General features: G+C 31.9%; 1 protein-coding gene across 2 annotated transcripts in view; it reads left to right on the top strand.

Annotated features, from left to right (window-relative positions):
• The window catches only part of ABCC9 (ATP binding cassette subfamily C member 9), a 184178-nt gene that overhangs the window by 106436 nt on the left and 57550 nt on the right, over positions 1–20192 (top strand). For both annotated transcript variants that reach the window (XM_023504489.2, XM_023504488.2), the window contains 7 exons: positions 11152–11289; positions 11441–11566; positions 13985–14081; positions 16246–16475; positions 18349–18497; positions 18696–18765; positions 19636–19793. In XM_023504489.2, the coding sequence (XP_023360257.1) occupies positions 11152–11289; positions 11441–11566; positions 13985–14081; positions 16246–16475; positions 18349–18497; positions 18696–18765; positions 19636–19793 (968 nt within the window). The remainder of the gene's footprint in view (positions 1–11151; positions 11290–11440; positions 11567–13984; positions 14082–16245; positions 16476–18348; positions 18498–18695; positions 18766–19635; positions 19794–20192) is intronic.

Below are 20192 nucleotides of genomic sequence, written 5' to 3'. Positions count from 1 at the left end.
TGTGACAATTTTCAGGATTTCATGTCAGGATTCATATATCTTAATGCTACAAATGGACTCAGGTGTTTTCTTTGCTGATTATCTAGGGTCTTTGATGTAAACCATCATATTATTTGCAAATAGGTTTTGTTTCTTTTCTGTTAATGTGGTTACCTTTAACTTTTTAAATTTGTCATACTTGTTATTATTGGCATTTCTAAAACCATGTCACTTAAAAAAGATAAGGAGATCTTGTTTTGGGAAACTTGTTGGGAAAGCGAGTAAGATTTTTCCATTGCAAATAATGATAACTTTCGGCTTTAGACACATTTTAAAAATCATATTAAAATTGCTTATTTTAGAAAAACTGAGAATATCTTTAGTCTCAATAAGCAAGGGCAGTACTTAAAAAAATTGTGGATATTTCCAAAAAGCTATATTTTGCAAAATTTTAAACCAAGATAATGCAATTATTTGGAATGAGGGAAAGGTTTTTCATTATTGTCTTTTGCATCTGGGTCTAAAAACAAGTTTTAGGAGCAAGAAAAAAGAGGTATACTTGGGGCAGCTAGGTGGTACAGTGGATAGAGCACTAGTCCTGAAATCAGGAGGACCTGAGTCGTTTAACCCCAATTGCCGCAGCAAAAAAAGTAGGTATACTTAACTAAGTTAATATAAAAGGGTACTAAGTTGGAATATACTGATAATGAGTATTTTAAGTAGATTTATGGAATAAAACAATTGAAATTTTATGCCAATACAGTTCAAACATTTTAAAATTGACCTTCTATGCCTACCTTTCTTTTCTAGTAGCATGCATATGTACGTGTGTTTATGTGTTTGTGTATGGTGTAGCCTAACTGAGTATATTTTGTCAGACACTGCTTTTGCGTTATGTGATTTTGGTTGTTGTAGGCTAAAAGATTGCTTAGTCTAATTGTTTTCCTGATGTTTAGCTATCTTTGTATTTCTAGTATAATTCAATTTTGTATAATAAATAATTTATTGGATATTTTCCTATCGTCTTTTGTGCTAAGATTTTATTGAACATTTTCCACCAATATTAGAAGCATAGTTGTCTTAAAGAAAGAATTTGATAAAATATTTATTTCCCTAATTATTAAAATAATTTTTGCAATAAATATGGGTGCTTCTTAAATGTTTTACTGAATTAATTTTTAAGTCTATCTGGATGTACAAAAATGATCTTTGGGAAGGTAGATTTTCAATGGCTTGTTCAATATTGCCTTCTGAGACTAGTCAGAAAACACATATTAAATTTATTTTGCGCAAGGCATTGCACTGGGCAGACTAAAAGAGGAATATGGTATGAACATAAATAAATATAAAATAAAGGTCAAAGAATATAAATATAAATAATGCAAAAATCATGGCAGAGAAAAAAATTAGTGTTTTAGGGAAATTTTTTGAGGAAGAGCTAACTTTCAACTTGAAGACTTAGGATAGCTTTGAGAAGAATAGGACTATAAATACAGAGCTAGAAGGAACTTCAAAGACTTTCTAGTTAAGCATGTCATTTTACAGATGAGGTAACAATGTTTCAGGGAACTTAAATGATTCATGGAAAGTAACATGAATAGTAAAGTGTTAAGTGAGAAAAACAGGATTTAAACCCAAATCTTCTGACCCAAGATCCAGCACATGGAGTCAGTGTCTGAGCTGTAACTTGAAGAAAGAAATAGATTTCAATAGTTGAAGATGAGGGGAAAGTATTTAAAAACTAAGACTTTTCTCAAAGAAATGGGCAGGTGATTTATTCCAATGGCCATAAAAGTAGCATAAGCAGGTGCTGTGGAGTGCTTAGAGCTTGGTTAGATGTCAAAGATGTCAAGGTCTTTCCATGCATCCTGGGCTTTCAACTTGCCATTGTGCTTTGATGGCTATGGAAGAAAAAATAAGGCTGATGAGTTTGTGCGGTTCAGACTTACTTATATCTAACTCACATGCAAGTCAAGAAATCATTCTGTTAGATCACTGGTCTTCTCTGAAAATAAAGGGCAAACAACAACTAAAGTATTCAGAGACAATAGAACAAAGGTTGCTTAATAGGCTGTAGTCCAGAGTGTTTGATTTTTACTTAAAGTACATATAGGAAAATAATATGCCACAACTATGAAATAGGTAAGTTTTTTCTTGCTTTGTGTCAAACTTTACATATAGTTTGTATTTTATCCTGTAAGAAATGAGAAAGCTCCTGAAATTTTTTAGAAGAATTGTGAAAGGTTTTAACGACCTGAATATTACAATTATTCCAGTGACAATATGAAGGATGGATTAGAGAATGATGAGATTACTGGCTAGGAAAATTGTAAGAAAGACATTACAATAATCTATGTAAGAAGTGATAAGGACCTATATTAGGGTGGGGGCAGTATAAATGAAACAAGGGGACAGATGTGAGAGATATAAGAATATAATTGACAGGATTTGGTAACTGATTCAATGTGAGTTGTAAAGAAAAGTAGAGAATCTAAAGTGATATTTCCAACCTGAGTGACTAGAATAATGGTAGTGCTTTTGACAGAACAGTGAATTGCAATGAGTCAGATAAAAATCGTCCGTCCTCCCCTACTGCTGAGCCAATTCCAGTTTGTCAACACTCTTCTTAAAATCCTCCTCTCCAAACTATTGCATGTATATTATGGTAAATGCAGATTTCTGTATTTTAGATAACCTATTAATTATATTTAAATTAATTCAGCCTAAATTTGCATTTTCTTTTGATAGTTACATTAGTGTTGTACATAACTAAAATTTTATGTAGTTTTCACATTAACTATTCCAAGACAGCTTTCTTCCATCCTGTATTTCAGTAGTTTAGTTTTTGAAGCCAATTGCAGGAATTCTGATTTATTATTGTCAAATCAAATCTGATTTGTTTTGGCCCAGTTTTATGTAATAATTTTAAACATTGAGAGTGTCATCAGTTATATTGACTTTATTTCTCAGTTTTCTGTCATTAGAATAGCTACTTACCATGACCTTTTTGTGTCACTGACTACATTCATTGATTTAAAATGTCAGACTTATAAGTTTATCAGGAATACCATTATGGCCCATGTTGTAAAAGAACAAATAACAAAACTTAAGAACACATATCAATTTAAATTGTTATAGACCCACTAATAAGAATTCTTAGTCATATGTTCAACAAGTGTACCAAGTTTATATTTTTTGACAAACATATGGGAGACTTTGTCAAATTCTTTGACAGGTCTATGATCTACAAAAATGAATCAAACATGGAAAGGAAGTATTTTTACCTGATTTGTTCTTAGCCAACCCATAGTGGTTCTTAGTGACTTCTGTATTAATTTGTAAATGCTTATAAATCAAGCTATTTTAATATTTATTTGTAGTGTTGTCTTTATCTGATACTGTGAATGACAAGCTGAGGTAGTCACTTTCTTTCAGGGTTTCTTTCTTTTGTCTATCAAAACCATATCCAGAGTCCAATTTTCCATTATATATTTTTTTGGACAAATGAAGTTGTCAATAAATTAAATCCAATATGTATTTGATGTTTTACTTTTTTGTAGCACTACCCTCATCTTCTACCATATGATTATTTTAGTTTGCCTTGTTAAAGTTTTATGTTCTTTATTAAGAAATATTCTTATTTATTTATTTATTTATTATTATTATTATAATTATTATTTAATTAATTTATTAAATTTATTAATTATTTGTTATTATTAATATATAATATAATATATAATTATATAATATATAATATAATACAATAATTAATCATTATTTAATTATTAATTAAATTAATTGATTTATTTAATTTATTAATTATTATTATTTATTATTATTCTTATTTATTTTACATGGCTAGGTAGGCTAGGTAACCAAAAATACCCTGGTTATATATCTCTTAAAAACTACCCTAAATGTATTTTCTTTATTATAATTCAACTGAAAACAGTTCAAATTTATTCATAACAAGAATTAATTGGTTAAACAATGGAAATACGTTTTAATATGTTTCCTTCCCTAAGAGTTCATGATTCTTTTTGCTGACAGTCTTGCCATAGTCTCAGGCAGTCAGTAGACATTTATCAAATTAAATATTATATGTTATGTATTATTCTAAGTATTGGGAACTCAAGGAAACATAGAAGATAGTTCTTGCTTTCAAGAATCTCACAGTGTGATGGGGAGAAAATTAGCAAACAAAAGGGTATAAGCAAAATATGTTCAGGATATGGGCTTGCCTCCTTTCTCACGGGTCTGCTTATGTGCCTTATTTTTGCTACACTTAATGCACCCCCTATTCTTTTCATCCACAACCTCCCCAACTCCCAGGAAGGCCTCTATCTACAGTTGTCTTGTAGTATCACAGACATGTTAGTAATCTGTCTCCCACTCTCACAATCATGCAAACAAGATGGAATTAGATAAACTTTGCCCCCAGACTCAGTATTTGGGACCAAATAGGACCAAAGAATAGTCTCAAGGTCATGAGTCTAAATAGAAAATGTAGCTATGGCTTTGGAACTTCTAGAAAAAATATATGATCTTCCCCTGAAGGGCAGCCAAGTGGATAGCGGATAGAGCAAAAAGGCCTGGAGCCTGGAGAACCTGAGTTCAAATTTCAGACTTCAGACGCTTACTAGCTATGTGACCCTGGACCCTGAATTTCAGTTTCCTCATCTGTCAAATGAGTAAGAGAAGGAAATAAAAAAGCTACTCTAGTATCTCTTTTAAGAAAACCCCAAATGGGTTCATGAAGAGTTGGACACGACTGAAAAATGGATAAATAACAAGAAAACTCCTTCAGAGATAAAAATACACTCTTTTCCACATTTTAATTCATCTTATTAACTCAAGGTAACAATTTGCAGTGGAAGGAACATGAACTCTACAATAACATCTAGCTTTGAATCTTGTTTCTGCCATTTAATATTTGTATTAAAAATGTCACTTATCCTTCAATGGACCTTGGTTTTCTTAAGTGTAAAATGAGAGGGCTAGATGATGATGGTTTTAAGAACTTTTATAACTACAAATCTTTAAATTTCCATAAACTCTAATTGCAACATGATAGTAAATAATATTGTAATGTATCGAATTTCATTCCTATTAAAATGTAATCAGTAACCAAAACAAAAGGCCCAATGAAATAGACGTTCCCTTTGTTTTGCCATAAAATCTTTGCTTGCTATGCAAATTACTACCACCTGAACTTGTCAAAAGGGAAAGAAGAGAGAGTACAGAACTAGAGTGAGAATCAGGGTTGTGCTGGTAAAGGTTTTACAACTGGCTCTCTAAAAAATGTATAATTAACATTTTCTCCTTCATTTTCTTAAGTCTAGACAATCACCAAAACAATAAATCTAGCCCTAATTTGCCAATTTTCAAGGCATAAATGCTTGTGCTAAAAATTTAGAAACTGATTCTTATGAGCCAGGATCAGCCAGTTCCAGCATGCTGGAAAGAATCTCAGAGGTCATTTATTCCATAAAACCAGTCTACCCTCATTTTATAAATGAGGAAACAAATGTCCATGGAGATGAAATGACTTACCCACAGTATTTGAGCCAAGGTTCTGAATTTAGTCCACCAAGCTATTACCATTATACCTTTATAGACAATCCAGAGAAACTAGATTATGAAAACTCAGCTGAAATCCATTTTATATTGCTTATTTACACGCTCAGAATTTACCAGAAAATGGGGAGTACTCTGGGAATTCTTTAGTCTCTGTTACAAAAGGAAATATTTTCTTCTGCTTTACTGGAGCCAGAAATAAGTCCTAAAGACATCTGGATTATAACCATAGTGGCTTCCTGAATTACCCCAAACTCGCATTTTCCTAGAGATTCAGTCTGAATAAATGCAGCTGCCTTGAAGTCTGACTAAATGGACTACTGAAATATATCCTCAGTAGTGAGAGTATTCTATAATATGAATTGGTTTCACTTCATGTAAATCTTAAAAATATATATATTTAGACTTTTTATGCTATTTTTATCAATGAATAATTCTAATATGTCATAGTAACTTTAGTGTAACTTAACATTTTATATGTTGGTGATATTTCCATTTATGAAATTATAAATAACCAGAATTTTTCTGCTTTTGAATATTATACTTTTTAATTTTTCTAAAAACAGCTTGCTTCCATGCCATATTTATCTATTAGGGATTTAGCTTTTAAATGCAGCTGAGATATATTCTGAGGTCTGTATAGTATCAAGACACAGATGCAATGAACTAAGCCAGTTAAGGTAATAGGATGTTACCTGTATGGGAAACCTGAACTTTGTAATTTCTCTCAGTTTTGCAAGAATGACCTTGAATAAATGATTGACATCTCAGAAGGGGTGGAATAAAGCCTTCTCAGTAAGGCAGTAGGTCAAATAGCATATATTTAGTTTTTTCTATACCAGTGCTTTTATTAAGCACTAGAGATGCAAAGGAAAGTAAAAAATCATAATTCCTCCCCATAGGAAGCTCACGTTTTTCATTTAACCTACAAATAACTATATAGATATACAACAGGCACATATACAAATGCATATACTCATGTATGTGCATGTGTATAAATAATTGGATAATCTCAAAAGGAGTGTGAGATCTCTCACAGAAAGTAAATATTAGGGAGTCTATTAGTAGAAGTATGTAGAGAAAGTATTGGAGACAGCCAGTAAAAAAGTATGGAACAAAAAGATCAAATGTCAAGAGAAGAAAGATAGTGTTGCTAGATCATAGAGTAGGGGAAGGGAATAAAATACAAAAGGAGCAAAAAGTAAGAAATGGTTTGCAAAGGATTGAGAAAGCCAAACAAGATATTATTTTTCATTCTATAGATCATATGGAGCCATATAAGTTTATATTACTTATTACTTGTTATAAGTTAAACCATACTAGGTGAAACAAACATTTGGATGAAAGTGTTAGCTGGTGTTTCACATAAACCTAAAACATGCATTTTTGTTTTTACTCTGTACCTAGACGAGAATACCTTTACTTGAAAAGTCTTTAACCAGTATTTGTATATGTAGTTTGAGCTGTTCATCACCTCTGCTTTGACTATATTCTCCTTCCTTCCCAAACTTAAACCTTTGTTGAATCTGGTTCAGTGTACACTATCTTCTGACTTTGAATTCCTTAACTCTTGTCATATCTTTGCTTATGCCTTGCCAACCCCCATTCCTGAATTATTCCCACCATCCAAATTCTGTGATCCTATTTATGTGTTGATGAACATCATAGAGGATATCATATAACAATATCGACTAGAATTGCCATTTTTATCTAATGAGCCATTTCCCCTGAGCTTATTTTTCCCCTTTCCAAACCTCACGATACTTTGATTTAATTTATGACTGTTTTATCCCGGATTTTTTTTTGAAGAGATTGATCTTTTTCACTAGGTTACTGCCTTTATACATAACCCTGATTCCTTTGCCATCTGACTTATAATCTCATTCCTCTTAAATCACTGCTCCCAAGTCACCAAAAATCTTTAATCGCCAAATTTAATGTTCTTTTCTTTGCCCTCATCCTCCTTGACCTTTGCTATATTTTACACTGTTCACTGCTTCTTCCCTTTGGATGCTCTTTTCTCTTTGAGTTCTTGTGATACACTTCTTGAATTCTTCTTATTTATATAAATGTTCTTTAATAATTTCCTAGATGATCATTTATATACCTAATACCATCAATGTAGTTGTGCCCTAAAATTCTGCACACATGCATACATATATATATATATATATACACACACATGCATACATATATATATATACACACATGCATACATATATATATATATATATGCACTTTGTCTTCTATATTTTCAATTTATCATGTCCAAAAAAACCCTCATTATTTGTCCTTCCATAGTCCTTTTCCTCTACTAAACTTACCATTTTCTATCAATTGCCACCTTAGTTCATAGCCTCATCACTTATTTCCTAGATCATTACAGTGGATTCCTAATTTATAAAATCCCTCTTGTACCTCTGCACTAGCTATCCTTCATGCTTGGAATATGCTTCTTCCTTTTTCCTACCTTTCTGAATTTCTCACTTTCCTTAAGACAGGTCAAATCTTCTACAAGATGCCTGCCCTAATCTCTTCCACATCTGCTACTAGTGTCTTTTTTATTTTAAAAAAATTTACTTAAAACAACATAAATAAGAAACGAAAAATAGAAAAAGGAAAACAAAGGGAAAAAAAACTGTCATGTGCCCAGAAGAATTTAAGGAAAATTCAAAATATACAACAATAAATTTCCATTTCAAGAAAACCTATATAATAACAGAAGACATTATATTCATGACTGTCCATTTGCTTCATTATAGGTTTTTTTTTTGTTATCTGCTGTGTACTTTTTACTTTATTCTTTGCCCCTTTTTCATCCCTCCCAATTCCCCCAAGCAAGCTAATTAAGTTTATATGTTTGTATACACTACATACCTGTACACACATATTTATATGCACACACACATATATACATACATATCTCCATATATATAGACACTGACATATAATTTAGATTTTTCTCTTGATTGAATCTTTTAAACTTGAATTTGAGATCAAGATTACTACTACTGATCATTGTTATTGCGTTTACATACATATATACATATATAGATAGATAGATAGATAGATATCTTATTTCCTATCCCTGCTAAGTCTCCTATTTTAGTTCTACATCTTAACTTACCTTCCCATTACTTAACTTTCCCCACCAATGAATCCTTCCTTTATCTTCTCTAACCTTTCCCCTTCATCTTTATCCCATTCTCATTAATCTACATACTTTATCTCATTCCCCTTAATCTAAACACCCTTCCTTACCCTACCTTATCCTATATCAAATTTTTCCTACCTACTTGTGTCTTTAATAATAATTTAAATAATTATTGGTTTGTATGTAAATCTCTTTTATTTATTTTGTTTATTCTGTACACACTTACATATGTACATGTTGTATTCCCCAATAGAATATGAGCTCCTTAACAATAGATGTTATCATTTTTAATGTTTTCCAAGAGCCTAACATAATGCCTGACACATAAATCCTTCTTTATTAATTAATTAATTTCCTCCTTTCCCATCTTCTCTAACATATTTCCACTACTGTAATTTCTCCCTCATCAATCTTTAGTTTCTCCCAATAATCTGATTCCTTCCCTATTAAACTATAAAAATATGTGTCATCCCTATCTTTAAAAAATCCCTCAGTAGCTTTTACCATCCCCAATAGCTCTTATTCTATGTTGTTCCTTCCTTTTTCATCCAAACAAGGATTCTTTGTAGTTGGTTTGTGGAAGATGGCAGATTAGAGACATTCTGATGACAGCAACTAGGAGGCACAATGGATGAAGTCCCAGACTTAGAGCCAGAAAGATCTGAGTTCAGATGTGACCACAGATACTAGCTGGATGTCTCTGGGCAAGTCACTTAAACCAGTTTCTCTCAATTTCTTCATTTATAAAATGACCTGGAGAAGGAAATGGCAAACTGCTCCAGTATCTTTGCCAAGAAAACCCCAAATAGTGTCATGAAGAGCTGGACATAACTGAAATAACTGAACAACAAAGAGACATGGAAATCAATTAAGAGTTTGTTGTAAGAGGGAAGGGAGGAGGAAAAAGGAATAAGCACTAAGCACTTTATAAATATTATCTCATTTGATCCTGACAACAACACCTTGAGATAGATTATCCCATTTTACAAGTTGAGGAAGTAACTTGCTCTGGGTCACATAGTAAGTATCTGGGGCCAAATTAAGTCTTACTGACTCCAGGCTCGGTGTTCAATAGTACAGTTTTTAACAAACTAGGAACTAATTTATTTGTTACATAAGACAAAAGAAGAGGACAGAACAAAAAGTCAAATTTTAAAAATTGACGAAGCTTGCTTTGATATAGGTATTGAGAGAAAAGGAAAAAAATAAATATGATTCTCAGATTTGAATCTCAGTGAGTTGAAGGATTGTGATGAGGACTGTTTTGATTTTAAAAGAATTATTGTCTTGCAAAGAGATAAATTTTGGGAAAATGTGAATATAATTCAGATAGGATGAGTTTGAAATATCTTTATCTACCTATGTCCAGTTCGAGATAGTCAATAAGCAGATGATAATATGGGATTGTTGTTCAATTAAGAGAGCAAGGCTAGACATGTGGATTGAATAATATCCTGCACACAATTGATAACTGAACTCCTGGGAACTTATAAGATCACCAGAGAAGAGGAACAGAGAGAGGCAGATTCAGAAGTTTTGAGTAATTATTTAATGGGCCACAGAAGAATGATGGTCCATGAAAGGAGACAAACATGGAGTTAATCAGTCAAGCAAACAGAAAAGAGAGGGAAGTGTCACAAAATTCATGAAGTCAGAGAAGAGTGATCAGGGAGTGGAACTGGTCAATAGTGTCAGAAGAAGGCAAGCAGTATAATAATCGAGGAGAGAAAACTCATTGAACTTAATATTTAAGGGAAGACTTTTAATCTTGAAAGTTGAAATTTCAGGAGAGTGGTGGGATCAAAATTAATCCTGGAGAATGAGAAATGAAAGAGAATGGAGGGAAAATATAGAAGATGGTTAGAAGATTCTTTCTGAGTATTTAACTAGGAAAGGCTAAAGAGCTTTAGGAGATGGGGCAACTAGATAGTACAATAGACAAAGCACTAGTCCTGGAGTCAGAAGGACTTGAGTTTAAATCTGATCTCAGATACTCAATACTTATTTGCTATATTACCCTGGACAATTCACTTAACCCCCCAATTGCCTCAGAGAGAGAGAGAGAGAGAGAGAGAGAGAGAGAGAGAGAGAGAGAGAGGAGAGACAGAGAGAGGAGAGACAGAGACAGAGAGACAGAGACAGAGAGACAAAGAGACAGACAGACAGAGAGAGTAACAGAGAGAGATTTGGCCTTGACAAAAGAGAGAGAAAGGCCAAATTTCTTCAATTAAGTAGAGGAAAGAAGAGAATACAGCATAGTAAGAAAGAGTTTTAAGTAAATAAGTGACAATTTATGAATACTTAAAAGATAGTGTACAATCTAGAGACAGTTTGGGAGAATAATATTATACCAATAATTTCCACTAAAATTTTCTATAAGAAACCAACTTCTAAAATATAACTTGTTGTTCTCTTCTCTCTCGCAACTTTGTGTGATTCAGGACGACCCATTCTCTGCATTGGATATTCACTTGAGTGATCATTTGATGCAGGAAGGGATTTTGAAATTTCTACAAGAGGACAAGAGGACACTTGTACTTGTGACCCACAAATTACAGTACCTGACACATGCTGATTGGGTAAGAGCTGAGAAAAAACGTTTAGTGATGACTTTCTCAAAATTATACAACTAATGACTTGAAAATGTTTTCAGTGATTTTAAAGATAAAGAAAATTAAATTTTGCTATTTAATTTGCAAATGTAATTTATGTATAATCTATTTCCTTTAGATCATAGCTATGAAGGATGGTAATGTACTAAGGGAAGGAACTTTGAAGGATATTCAAAACAAAGATGTTGAGCTTTATGAGCACTGGAAAACACTTATGAATCGCCAAGACCAAGAATTAGAAAAGGTAATTGTAAATAGTACTGAAAAATCAAGATGGGCAGGATAACATATTCTCTAATTCATAAAACTTCCTAAGAAAAATATCACCAATTGTTAATTTCAAATCAAAATATTGTACATACTTATTTCTTTAATCAAAATAATAGTATAAGTAAACACAAAGAATTCTAATGATATTACTGTAGAAATAGTGGCCAAATATATAGTTACATATATATATATATATATATATATATATATATACATATATATATATAATATATGTAAATTTAAGTTTAGGCCTCAAATATTATTTGTATGATCTGGTTTGTCTTAAGATTTTCCATTTCTTTCTCTTCTTTTTCCTCATTCACACAATAAGAACTTATTTAGACCTTATATTTCTTAAGTAAAGAATCACAGACAAGAGCCAATCTGACATTGAAAGAAAGGAATGAAGGTGGATCAAAAAAATAATTGTAGAGTATTCAATTATAAGTTGACTGAAGGAATAGCTGAAATTGTTCTGGTGATATCTAACCCTGAAAAGTTATTCAAGTTCCTAAAAGTAATTGCTGAAAAATTATAATGTAACTGAAAAAAAAGGAGAAATATACATACCGCAATAACATGAGGAGTCCCCACAGGGGGAAAAGATATATTTAAAATATATGAAGAGATTAGAGCTATTTCAAATGAGGATTTAACAAAGTAAGATTCTGAGGAATAGTCAGCAAGTGCCTACTTAGGGATTGTGTTGTGGGAACCTTGATTATATATTTATTGGGGATGACTCCAAGACACATTTTTATAGGATTAGATGCCAGGGACAAAAGTGTATGATGTAAGCTTTAGGAGTAGGGCAATTTATGGTTTACTTTGGAAGACATATCTGGAAAAAATGAGAACCCCTGGCCAGATTTTTATAGCAATAGTGTTATACAGGCCAGGAGTAATGTTAATTTAAATGTATTTAGATATGATGGAAAAATATTTACTTATGTAGATATCTGGGGGACCTGGGGAGAGAATGAAATATGGGCTGCAATATATATATATATATATACATATATATATGTATGCATATATATACTTAAATTCTTCATATATGAAAATCATAGTTATGACAGTATATTAGGTATAAAACAATGAATCTTTTTTTAAACAAATAATTTTTGTATTACTTGCTTTATGGCAAGAAGCAACAATTACACAGTATTAGAGCACAATGGGTTGGATAAGAAAGAACACAAGGCAGGAGAGAAATGAAATTGATCTATTGCAAGGCTTTATAGGTTAAGGATTCACAGATGTACAAGGAAAAAATGTATTAAAAAGTTAAATGTAAATTAAAAGGGAACTGGAAGAGTTTAGAAGGGAGGGAACTGGAAAGGACAAAAATGATCAGAGATTTTTTGAGCCTGATCTATAAAACATTATTCAAGAATAGTTCTAATTTGAATGCTATGAATCCATATCTTTATAAAGTTAGTAGGAATAATAGCCTGAATGATGTATTCTAATAAGATTTGTTCATATTTTCATATCAATTTATACTTGCTTGGCTCAGCAATTAATACACTAAAGAAATTTTAAAAACATGGATGGGAAGATTAGTCAATCAATCAATATATTTATGAAATATCTTTTATGTTCTAGGCACTGTGCTCATCAATGGGGATTCAAAGAAAAAAGTAAAATTTCCTCTGCCATTTCTCAGGGATAACAAAACAATAATATTTAAATACAGTGGAAAGATACAAGATAATTAGGAGGACAAGAAGACACTAGCAGCTAAGGGACCAAGAAAGACCCAATATAAATTAGTAGTTCATAAATAAAAATGATTCTTCAATCAATGATTGCCTTAGATAACACAATTACAGTAGAGCAAGAGTCATGGTTCCTTTCCTCCTTTTCAATTTCCTTACACCTTATTCTCTTCCACATATTCTGTGATTCAGTGACTGGCTTTCTTACTCTTTCATGTACTGGACACTGAATTCACTGGCTGTCATTTGTGCTTGGAACTCTGTCTCTCATTTCATCTCCTGGTTTTCCTAGCTTCCTGGAAAAAAATATTAGTGCCTTCTTTCTAAGACTTATTTTAATGTTTTATCCACATTTCTCTATCTCTCTATGTATCATATATTTATTGTTGTTTCCATGTTGTCTCCCATTAGATTATGAACTTTTGGCAAAAGGAACTGGTTCTTTTCCATCCTTTTTTGTATTCCTAGAGCACATAAACACTTAGTGCTGATTGATCGATGGTTGAGTCTGAAGATTTTGGTCCGAATCTTGGTTCTGCTGTTCCCTATCTCTTTTGACTGTGGTCCAGTCACTTAACATTTCTGGGCCAAGTTTCTTTCTTTCTAAAGTGAAGGTATCTTTTAGCTCTACGTCTTAATATTCTCAAATCATTATACAATTTTAATCATAGGATATGGAAGCTGACCAAACAACCTTGGAAAGAAAAACTCTCAGAAGAGCTATGTATTCAAGAGAAGCCAAAGCACAAATGGAAGATGAAGATGAAGGTAGACAATTTCTTAGAATATCCTTCATAAAGATAATTTGAATAGATATTGTGGATTTCAGACTTTTGTCTTTGGACACTGAATATGTGTATGTCTTAGATATGATGAACAAAAAAGAAGTGTTTGAAAAATTTTAGAGAAAGTATATTGATTCTAGTGGGAAATTCTGGAAATAATGAGATCTGAAGAATACAGTGTGAGACAATAAACAAACACATATAGGTCACTCATCTGATGCCTTTCATTCCACTAAACTTGTAGGTATGATAGCTATAAATAGAACAAAAGTAGGATAAAGAAATATAGAAAGTTCTTCCATAATGACCTAATCATTTCACTAGGAAGCTGTTGATTATTATGGCAATACATTTGAAAGATGTTAATCCCTTTGAAATGAATAGAGGTAAAGATATAGGTTAAAATAATCATATTTTGATTAGAGCAGTATCACCCTTATGAAGTTCTCATGGCAAATTTGGAAATAATGGAATTGAGGAATAGAAAGCTATTTATTTTGTTGTAATTTTCTGGAATGAATACTAGTGGTATGGGAAAGAGATGCATTGGGAATTTTGAGAAACAAGATGAACTATTTATATTGCCTTGACATGTGTTGACAAAAAGTTTGTAAGATAAGTCACTTAAGTCCATAGGGTAAATTTACTACAACATTCCATCCTTTTTAAGGCTGTTTTCATATTTGGCCAAATTTAAGCAAGCCAAATGAAAAACAAGATTATGATGATTATAAATTCACAGAAAAAACTAACCCCCAAATATTTTCTTTGATCATTTAAATAACAGGTAATAAATAATAGATTATAATTATTCAGAATTATCTACTTAAATTTCTCTGTTGGTAGTTGGCTTTTATGTATTTTAGAAAGCTATGGAATAGTTTCTTTTTTATTATAGCTTTTTATTTACAAGATATATGCATAGGTAATTTTTCAGCATTGACAGTTGCAAATCCTTTTGTTCCAACTTTTTCCCTCCTTCTCCCTACCCCCTCCCCCATATGGCAGATTGACCTATACATGTTAAATATGTTAAAGTATAAGTTAAATACAATATATGTATACATGTCCAAACAGTCATTTTGCTGTATAAAAAGAATTGGACTTTGAAATAGTGTACTATTTGCCTGTGAAGGAAATAAAAAATGCAGGCAGACAAAAATAGAGGGATTGGGAATTCTATGTAGTGGCTCATAGTCATCTCCCAGAGTTCTTTCACTGGATGTAGCTAGTTCAGTTTATTACTGCTCTATTGGAACTGATTTGATTCATCTCATTGTTGAAGAGAGCCACGTCCATCAGAATTGATCATCATATAGTATTGTTGTTGAAGTATATAATGATCTTCTGGTCCTGCTCATTTCACTCAGCATCAGTTCATGTAAGTCTCTCCAGGCCTTTCTGAAATCATTCTGTTGGTCATTTCTTACAGAACAATAATATTTATGGAATAGTTTCAAAACTAAATCTTTAATTTTGAATTCTCAAGTAGTTACATATTCAATTTTATCTACATATGGACTTGAAGATTATTAGCAAGTGTTATTCATCTAGCATACATATGTACACACAAATATACAGATCCTCAATTTCTTAAGTAGGAATTATAAATTATAAATCAAATTATGAATTATATTGCCAGACATACATATTTATTTTATATAAAAATTAATTTATTTCTATATTATACAGCAAATTAAAGAATTAGACCAGAATAAAAAGTTTCAACCAATAGAATTTTTTAAAAATATAGAGTATATATTCATACACATATATGCATATCTATATATACTATGTATATATAGATATTGCAATATATATGTATTTATATCTCATACATATATATTGCAATACTTCTTCAGGCTTCTGGTAATCACCATGACCAGAAGTAACATATATATGATGCTGATATATGTGGGAAAGTATGATTAAAAAAAAATACCTTAGAAATTGATAACTTTTTCAAAAAACCCAAAGCAAGTTGCTTTAGAGGATAAGACATGGTTCCCTGTCCAGAGTAGCTGCTTTAAAGTAATTTAAGGTGTTGGTTATAGATTTCTTTTGAGTTTTAAAATAAATTAAGGAAAAATAGAATTTTTTTAATACTTGTTACCAACATGAAGCTTTATTACATTTTTGGTATTCAGAGGAAGAAGAAGAGGAAGATGAAGAAGATAACATGTCCACTGTATTGAGACTCAGGACTAAAATGCCATGGAAGACTTGCTGGAGATACCTTACTTCTGGAGGATTCTTCTTCCTTTTTTTAATGATTTTTTCCAAACTACTGAAGCATTCAGTTATTGTGGCTATAGACTACTGGCTAGCTACATGGACATCTGACCTTAATGGAAAGGATAGCATAAGTGGTTTTCAGGTAGAAAGTTTTTTTTTTTTTTTTAAATCACTAAAGAAAATGTAGGAGAGAAATCATTAATATCTTACTACCTGGTTATAATCACATATTGAAACCAATCTTCATATCAAAATTTCTTTCAATACTAAGTTTTTCATGATAGTACCCATACTATAATGATGGGATAGCACTATGCACAATGTTTTGCGTATAATAATCATTTAATAATATTGATTAATAATGTAGGAGGGAGATATGCTTTGTATTTTTTTAATTCACCCATCCTCTTATCTCACTAACAACTGCCTTATATTAAATATTAAATTTAATATATTTGAGAGGTTTTCTCTTGCCTGTTTTATATGTGTTCTTTGAAAATTGGCTTAAATGTAAATTACATAGTAAAAATTAAAATTTTGTCAGCTAATAGCTTAACAAAAGCCAGTACCAATTGAAATTATAGAAAATTAGAATCTCCTTAAATTTAAACCCATGCCTTGATGTTCTAGCCAATTTTTCTTTGCTGTGGAATTAGTGTGATTTAATGGTTAGAGAGTAGATAAAACTTGGCTTCATATCTTGCCTCTGATATGATAATTGCATGATTTTGTACAAGATACATAAATCCTATGTGACATTACAAATTACTAGGACTCAATCTACTAAGTCATTATTAGGATTTAATCTGCTTTGATATTGCAAGATCTCTCTGCTGAAGAAATCATGGATCCTTTTTGAAAAATAGTTTGTTAACTCTGAACAATATACAAAGCAGTGAAATCTTGGCTTAGTCAACAATAGTACTTTTGGTGATCTTTAAAATCACTTTCAGCTCTAAGTGTGATGATAACTAAATATGACCAAGAGGAATAACAGAAAATTATAATTATTCAGAAAAATCCTATTAGAAAAATTGTCTTAGTTTTAATTTGTGGACTGCAGCATTGAGATAGAAATGAATACATACTGGGGGATGATTTCTACTTTCTAGGGCTTAAGAAGCTTAAAAAATAGATATTAGTAATATCTAAAACTGGATTTATTATGGATTATAGCATTATGGGCTCAGTTAGATTAAGATATGTTATTATTAGCTATTTTATGCATTAGAGTAGTAAGAAAAAGCTAAAGTTATAGAAAGTGCATGGGAAATACCAAATACTGTGCAAGTACTGCTTTAGTCACCCATCAAGTGGTCTCAAATGAGACCTAGCACTTTTCCTGATTAAAAGGAAAGATTTTTTTTAAAAAGCAAAATGTCATCATTTTAAGAATGAGAAGAGATCATTAATCTAATCTTCTCATGTTTTAGATTAGATAAGAGAGGCTTAGTAAGATTTGATTACTTATCCAAGATAAGGAATAATAATAGTGCCTGACTCTGAACTCTAGTTTTCTGATTCTAAACTCTAGTGCTGTGTTATTTGAACTTCCCTACTTTGATTTATTGTCAGTCCTTAGGTTGACTAGATCATTCAATAAGCATTTATTAAACATCTACTCTGTGTGGTGTTTATTATGTTTTCTAGTAGGTACTAGAATAGACAGAAAAATATGATGAAATTATTTCATATATCAGATATTTAGTATAGAATAATATCTGGGAAGAACCATTTTGAAACTTTAGAAAAATTCACAAGTCAGTTTTCCTTTAGAAAGCACAGTTTTTCTTTAGAAAAACCCAGGAAGGGCAAGGTAAAAACTAGAGCTGTGATTAAAGAAGTGATGAGGAAGGGGACATTGCAAATACTTTGGAAGTGTTTTTGACAACTCACCAAGTCACTGAAAATTTAGACATATCTTATGTGTTTCTGACTTGCAATTTTTACTAATAGGAATCTTATTTTGTTTCTGGTGATGAATGTCTGCTTTTTGGTTATTTTCTCCTCTTTAGTCTTATTATGTGGCTGGATTTACTATCCTTTGTGGAACAGGTATTTTCCTTTGCCTTGTTACATCTCTTACTGTAGAATGGATGGGCCTCACAGCTGCCAAAAATCTTCACCACAACCTCCTCAATAAGATCATTCTTGGACCAATCAGGTACAGAAATAGTCATTTCACCAAAACAGAAAATTTTTATTATATTTATTTTTGTAGCGTAGTGGGAAAGGCTTTCTGTAGTTCCATGGGATTAATACTAGATATCACCACAAAAGTCTGATAGCCATACCAAGACAGCAAGAAAAGCCTAACCTTTCATCTTTTAAATATGTAATTTTAAGTGTGATTATTCCATAGGTTCTTTGATACAACACCCTTGGGGCTGATCCTAAATCGTTTTTCAGCTGACACAAATATTATTGACCAGGTAAGCATGTACATTGTTGTGTCTTCTTTTAAGTAAGATTTTGATATTTAATCTCTCACTAAATTTATGTTCCAGTACTTCCTCCATGGAAGGATGGTGACCCTGTACAATTTTCTCTCCTTAGATTTCCTTAATTGTGCATGCTTTATCCCTCCTTTCCAAAAACAATAGCACCTTGAGGTCAGAGACTACATCTCTGCAGATCCATACCTAATACAAAATCTTGCCTGTAATAAAGCTTAATAAGTGTTATTAGGATGAGGGAATTAATGCATTCCTAAAGGTTCATACATTAGAAAGATGTGAATACATCCTAAGCATGTATATCATGAACAAAAAGGCCATTGATCTTTCCTGGAAGTTCTCAAGTCTGACCATCCAAAGATTATCCTGATATTTCAATGTCAGAAGAGAAATAGAATACCAGAAATATTCTGTTTAGTCTAGAATCATTAGGACTTTCCTGAGGAGGGTAAAGGGGGTTGAGTCCAAGACCAAGAGGAAAATATTAGCATGAAATAGGGTGACTGGAAAGTCTTGCCCTTACTCTCCTAATAGTTCAAGATTCAAGCTATGAAGGGCCCCCACACAATTGATCAAATGACCAAGTCATTTGATTTTGTTTTCCTAAGCTTTCTTATCTTTAAAGTGAGGAAGAAATGATAAATATTCCAGTATATTCTACTGGAAAATTCTACACAGCTCAGATATTGTAAACTCAGATATCGTATAGCTGCTATCTAATTATGGTCCCACTGAAACTGAAAATAAGTTGTCTACTGTCTCTAAAAATACAGTGACTTACTTTTACATAATAATGTGTTTAATTTGACCTAGGATATTTTTTTTCTCAAATTATGTTCTGAATAGCACATCCCTCCTACTCTGGAGTCTTTAACCCGCTCAACTTTACTCTGCCTGTCTGCCATTGGGATGATCTCATATGCGACCCCTGTATTCCTGGTTGCTCTTGTACCTCTTGGAATTGCCTTTTACTTCATTCAGAAATACTTCCGTGTGGCCTCCAAGTAAGTAAATAAAACAAGGTTTGAGTATTGCCCCCCAAAAAGCTATTTCTTCAAACTATCAAAATCTATCTTCCCCAAGTGATTAAAAGTACATTTCTTCTAGATAAGTATATAGTCTTTAACATGTAATAAATGTTTAATTAACCCCCCAAATTTTCACTTTATAATCAGTATTAAATGTATAATTGGTTATAGAGATTAATAGTGATGGGCATAAAGTAGCTATGAAATAAATACTTGTTTATAGACCAAGACAGCTCGATGGTTCAGTAGATAGAGTACCAGCCCTGAAGTCAGGAGGACCTGAGTTCAAATCCAGATTTAGAAACCTAACACTTATTAGCTATGTTCCTCTGGGCAAGTCACTTAACCCCAGTTGCCTCACCAAAAAAAAAAAAC

Source organism: Sarcophilus harrisii, chromosome 5, assembly GCF_902635505.1.
Source record: "Sarcophilus harrisii chromosome 5, mSarHar1.11, whole genome shotgun sequence".
Taxonomy (NCBI): domain Eukaryota; kingdom Metazoa; phylum Chordata; class Mammalia; order Dasyuromorphia; family Dasyuridae; genus Sarcophilus; species Sarcophilus harrisii.
Note: the sequence above shows the minus strand (reverse complement) of the source record. Positions and strands in the feature narration are given on the sequence as shown.